This window comes from Myotis davidii, unplaced genomic scaffold, assembly GCF_000327345.1.
Source record: "Myotis davidii unplaced genomic scaffold, ASM32734v1 scaffold399, whole genome shotgun sequence".
In the NCBI taxonomy this organism is placed as follows: domain Eukaryota; kingdom Metazoa; phylum Chordata; class Mammalia; order Chiroptera; family Vespertilionidae; genus Myotis; species Myotis davidii.
The window spans coordinates 4,794,288-4,800,100 of NW_006292094.1; the positions used below are offsets into that span (position 1 = coordinate 4,794,288).

A 5,813-nucleotide genomic window follows, 5' to 3' on the forward strand; every position below is an offset into this window, starting at 1 on the left:
GTTTGTTTTTTAGAAAACTGGAAGGAAGAATCATGAGATAATATTTTGGGTTTTCTCTTATCTGCAAGCTGGTTTTCTCATTCTACTTCATCAGTCATTATGATACCAGGAAAGGGGATGGGACAGATGCCACTTTGGGGTGGATGACGTTTATAAAACAGGGCAAATGTCTTCTTGACAGGCTTCTTCTGGCCAGTGGATTGTGGAAAGGGGAAGGAAGGCAGCTACCAAGCCAGTGGATAGCATTAATCTCATGCTGAGCCCACACTTTACAAACAAGGGGTGGGTGGTGTTGGGCAGATGAGAGCACTGGGGCCTGGTGGGCACCAGGGGCATCCTGCAGCCACACTGGAATGCCAGTTGGGCATATTTAGGCAGAAGGGGGTCTGGTTTTAATGATCATGTGACTGCTTAGACCTTAGTGTCTGGAGAGTCTCACATTTCTCACGTGCCCAGAGGAGAGACAGATGGTTGATGTTGGAATCACCAGGTAAGCACTCAGGGGGCTTGCAGTAGAGAGCATTGTGGTACTGACGACCAAGATCAACAGTATTTGATATAAATGTGAGGAGTCTGGCAGAAGGCTGACCAGGACTCCTTTTGATATTCACAGGGTGAATATCTACATTTTATTACCTGCTGCTGACTCAATGGCCTAAAGCAAACTCCCCCCAAAACCTGACAATCTTACTGTTTACTAAACATTACCACTGATATGTCTGTTTACATTCCTAAAAGGCAATTGTGTATTCTAATAAATAAGAGCAGATGGGAACGGAGATTCCGTGGAACTTTGCTACTACAGCTAAGCTTTCCCTGGCTTTCCCCATAATTCCAAATTTAAATTTCTTGTCTTATGTTTAAATTTGCAAGTCAGCTCTTTCTTCAAGCTTTTGAACCCGAAAGCCATGCTGGCAGTGGGTTTTCACAATAAATATCACATGATCTCACTCATCTGTGGAATATAATGAAGAACATAAAATGATGAACAAAAATAGAGCTAGAGACATAGAAGCATCGAAAAGACCATCCAACCTAAGAGGGAAAGTGGGGAGGGTGAGAGAGCGGGGTAGGAGATCAACCAAAGGACTTGTATGCACGCATATGAGCATAACCAATGGACACAGACAGAAGAGGGTGAGGGCATGTGCTGGGGGTTGGGAGCGGCCAGGGAGAAGTCACTGGGGGAAAAAGGAGACTCACTCATGTAATTAAACAATAAAGAATTTAAATTAACAACAACAACAACAAAAAGCAGAACCAAAAATTAAATGAAGGTTTGATTTAAAGCTCATGTTCTATTCACTATACAAGAAGACACTGCCGACAGCCCAGCTTGTGGGAGCGCACACGGAGGAGGCGAGGGCGGGCGGCCACCCGGACCAAGATGGCACCATCCCCGGTCGGTGCCGTGAAGCCGGGGGTAGGGTGCCAGGCCATGTATTTATTTCAGTCGGGGTCTGACTTGGGGCCTCAGAGCAGGTGGCGGAGGCGCCTGTAACCGGGCCTTACAGCGGGAGGGGAAGCCCTTTGGCGGGCGGCGCGGAGGCCAAGCAGGGCTGCTCGTGGGTTTGCTGCCGCCCTCAGCCCTCAGCGAGAGGCTTAGGGACCTTCTAGTCACTCAAGTACCAACAGGAGTTAAGGCTGCGCCCGGGGAAGCAGTGCGGTTCGGAAGGACGACGTTCCTACACCACCGCCTCCCCACCGCCCCAGGGTGGAGCTGCAGCCGAGAAAGTTGGTTTATTTCCATCTCCACGGCCCAAAGAATCGGGGGGAGAAGAGAAGCCAGAACCCTAATCTGTGGCCCCGGGGTGGGCGGGCCCCAGGTGTCCGCAGGCCCGGAGAGTTTAAAGCCTTATTCTCGGGGTCACCCGCCCTCCGTGCCCCACTGGAGCACCAAGGTGGGCCAGGTGCTAGTCCTGCCGGTCGCTTCACTCTCCGCCTTCCTCTGAGTCCGTGGTGCTCACCTCCGGCCCTGAGGCGGCTCGCTCAGAGATCCGGGGCCTCGGCCCCAGCCTTCACCCCTCCCACTGCCATCTCTCCTGGGGTCAGTGGCACACGAGGCCCAGCCCGGGGCTCGCTCAGATGGAATAACCAGTGTCACGTGACTGAGGTCGGTGCCAAGATCATTCCAACACCCACCGTCAGGGCCCAAGACACCGGCAGGTCCCTCCAACCCCGCTTCTCCTGGCTCCAGGGGGGAAGCAGACGGTTTCCGCTCCGATGCCCTCGCAGAGCGGGCAGTCTGCACACTGGTGGCCACCTCTGGGGGCGTGGGCACAAACCCTTGGCTCAACAGCAAACCCAGCCGCCAACTATGCAAGGCCCACACCTGGCCCGCACCCCACCCTCCAACGGGCGTTAGGACCACTGGGCCCCGGCGGAGGCACAGCTCCTGTGAGACCCCCCCCATCCTTGGCGCCTCTCTGGCCTGTGCGAGTGGGACCAGAAAACAGATTTTGTCGCAACTGCATTCCTTTTTAGACCTAGTTCCTTCTGTTTTAGTGTAGACGTGGCCTGGGAGCCAGCAGCCGAGCTGCGGGGCTGGGAGTAGGAGGCCCAGTAGTCAGTGGGTGGGGAGAGGACTGGGTGGCGGTGGTATGAAGTAGCCGGGCTGGGTGGGGGGCGGTGGTAAGGAGGGCAGGGTGCTGGCCCCTGGCCTCTCCTCCCTGTGGGAAAGGGGCCTCAGAAAGGGCCACGGCTCCTTGGGCTGGCCCCACGTGGCTGGGCCTGGCTGTGTGCTGTTCCTTCTGGCGCGGCCCTGGAATGGGTGCCCCTCCTGGCCCCAGCTGCTTCTGCCCTGCTCTGGGCCATGGGCAGGAGGACCGAGCTTTAATAAACATGAGAAACAAGCTTTCTGACTGAATTCCGTGTTGTTGCCGCTCCTGGCTGCCCCTGGGGAGGAGGCTCTGAGAGGCCTCAGGCCCATGTGGTTTCCGCAAACATTTTCTAGGAGTTTTTCTTTCAGGAAACCAGGATTGGTCCATGAGGAGCCAGCCCCGGGTGAATTCTGACCCTGCTGCCTGTGTCCACCACGTGTTGCTGGGAGTCCCCGACTGCCACAGAGTCCTGTAATACACTCAGCTATATGGGGACAGTGTTGTGTTTAGGGTTGTTTGGGCCAGCCTTCCCATGGGCCCCCTCCTGGTGGTCCAGAAACGTGCCTGAGTCACAGACCCCTCCTCAGAGGCCCCAGTGCCATCCAGGGTCCCCTGCTCTGTGCCGGGGCAAAGGGTGCCTCCCCCAGGGCCCTAAGCACCTACCTTTGAACTGATTTATTGACTTCGCAGCACATGGTGTCCCCCAGACCAGGTCTGACCCTCCCATCCTCTCCCCATGGATTTGAAAATATGATCTGTGTAGTAAACTCTGTTTTCAAATATGATTTGGGGGCATCAGAACAGAACCAAGATTTCAGATTTAATGAAAAAGACTGGTCCAAAGGACAGCCTTGAGGATCTTAAATAGTCTTTCAGAAAGATAAAGAATTCCCTTCTGGAGCTTACCATTGGCCAGCCAAGTTTTTGTTTTTTGTTTTTATCTTGGTGGGGGGCGGGGGGGCTTCAATCTTGTTGGTCATAGACAAAAAGGCAGCCTTCCTGGTTGAGAGAGGACTTCCGAGTTTCTGGAGTCCTGATTCATTCCGAGAATGTCAGTTGAGCATCTCCCATCATTGCCAAGGGAGGGAGGGATGCCCGTGAGAGGTGACCCACGAGAGGTGGCACTGCGAGAGTCAGAGCCCCTGAGCACCCCTCTTGCCTCCACCTACACTTGTTACTTTCCTGTTCTCACCACTCACATTCCCCCAACCTCCTCCCTTTCTCCTGACCCACATCTCATACATTTCCTCTGTCCCTTCTTTCCTTTAATTGGCTATATATGGAATAAAGCATTTTGAAATTTTTGGTTATATTTATTAAATAAAGCTTTATGATCCTTGTTCATTACTTAATTTTTTTTCCTGTTTACAAAATGCACGCTAGTTGTAAGAATTCCAAGAGTACAAAAATGTGTTAGTACACTTTTCGTGCCCTAAAGAGTCATACCACAAACAGCCACCAGGGGCCGTGGCTTCTGCAGGGCGCGTGGGTGCACATTGCTTCCATGTCCGTGGAAATGTTTTAAAACTATGAACATACTTGATATATTTCCTTGCAACTTGATTTTATCACATAATATATATATGACATTCTTTCCGCCCTGACAGCTACCTCACTCATTTTAACTGCACCATCACAGCATTTCATTCCATGCACGTATCACAATTGATGTCGCCATTCTGTCAATGGGGATTTGGTAGTTTCCCACGCCTCACTATTATGAACAATGCTGCAATGTGGATTCTGTGTGTGTGTGTGTGAAACCTCACCCGAGGATATTTTTCCATTGATTTTCAGGGAGAGTGGAAGAGAGAGGGAAAGACAGAAACGATGTGAGAGAAACACATTGATTAGTTGCCTCTTGAAGGAGCCCGGACCAGGGCCTGAGCCCGGGAGGAGCCTGTAACCAAGATACATGCTCTTGACCGGAATCAAACCCTGGACCCTTTGGTCCTACGGCCGACGCTCCATCCACTGAGCCAAACCAGCGAGGGCTGAATGTGGGTTCTTGCACATATATCTTTGTGCAGTCATACAGATTTTTAATATAACTGTTCATGTTTCTGGGTCAGAGGGCATGTATATTTACATTTTTGGCTATAACTACATGCCACCAAGAAAGGCTAACTCCAGTCCAATAGCATATTCTCCAGTGCAGTGAGGAAGTGCTTTTGGTCCGTGGCCTCACCAACACAGGACATCAACAGTTGTTTTCATCTTGTCCATTTCGCAGAGAGGTGAATGGCTTGCATTTCTCTATATTTTTATTGATTTCAGAGAGGAAGGGAGAGGGAGAGATAGAAACATTAATGATGAGAGAGAATCATTGACAGGCTGCCTCCTGCACGCCCCCTACTGGGGCTGGAGCCTTTAACTCGAGCATGTGCCCCAACCGGGAATCAAACCATGACCTCCTGGTTCAGAGGTCGATGCTCAACCACTGAACCACGCAGGCTGGGCAGATTTATGTACTTCTAAAGGCATTTCTAGGAAATTGGGAACACCTAGCAGATTCTCCTTCCTTTTTTAACATGGAGGTGAAATTTACCTTACATAGAAATAACTATTTTGCCCATTTGTCCCAGGCCTGTTCTCTGGCTCCTCCTGATCCTTTTTTCTTTTTTCTTCATGGCAGCCCAGCCAATGTGGCTCGGTGGTTGAGCTTCGACCTATGAGCCAGGAAGTCACGGTTGGGCATTTGCCTGGGTTGCGGGCTCCAGGGCTCCATCCCCGGTAGAGGGCGTGCAGGAGGCAGCCAATCAATGATTCTCTCTCATTGATTTTTCTCTCTCCCTTCCTCTCTGAAATCAATAGAAGTATCTTCGGTAAAAACGTCAGAAAGATGCGCACCTCCTGGTTCAGCGCAGCCATCCCCGGGAGAACGTGCTCCAGATACTCTTGTTGTTTCCGCTGATGTGCATTTGGACCGCCTTCCAGTTTTCATGCATGGCATCTTAAATTTTGCCCCCTCCTTTATTTCTCATTCATTTTGTAGAAATATTGCGTGGCTGCGCTCACTTGGTTACACTCTCATCTCTATGACCCAGTCTCTCCCCCGCTTGGCGGCGAGAGGGAGGCCCTAATCCCAGGGTCGAGCCCGCTCAGGAGCCCACGGTGCGGTGACGTCGGGGAGGCGGGGAGAAGTGGGGGTGAGGGGTCCTGGAAGGCTCCCGCGCAGGCCCCGCCCCGCGTGTGGGCGGAGCCTCCCGTGAG

At 52.1% G+C, this 5,813-nt stretch overlaps 1 protein-coding gene and 1 long non-coding RNA gene across 2 annotated transcripts in view; one reads left to right on the plus strand and one right to left on the minus strand.

Annotated features, from left to right (window-relative positions):
- The window catches only part of ZNF316 (zinc finger protein 316), a 9,990-nt gene extending 9,887 nt beyond the window's left edge, over positions 1–103 (plus strand). Inside the window, exon 6 of the mRNA XM_015565148.1 lies at positions 95–103. Coding sequence (XP_015420634.1) covers positions 95–103 — 9 coding nt within the window. The remainder of the gene's footprint in view (positions 1–94) is intronic.
- Positions 104–320: 217 nt separating this feature from the next.
- The window catches only part of LOC107183352, a 22,501-nt gene continuing 17,008 nt past the window's right edge, over positions 321–5,813 (minus strand). The window contains exon 3 of the long non-coding RNA XR_001514140.1: positions 321–337. This is a non-coding gene — a long non-coding RNA (uncharacterized LOC107183352). The remainder of the gene's footprint in view (positions 338–5,813) is intronic.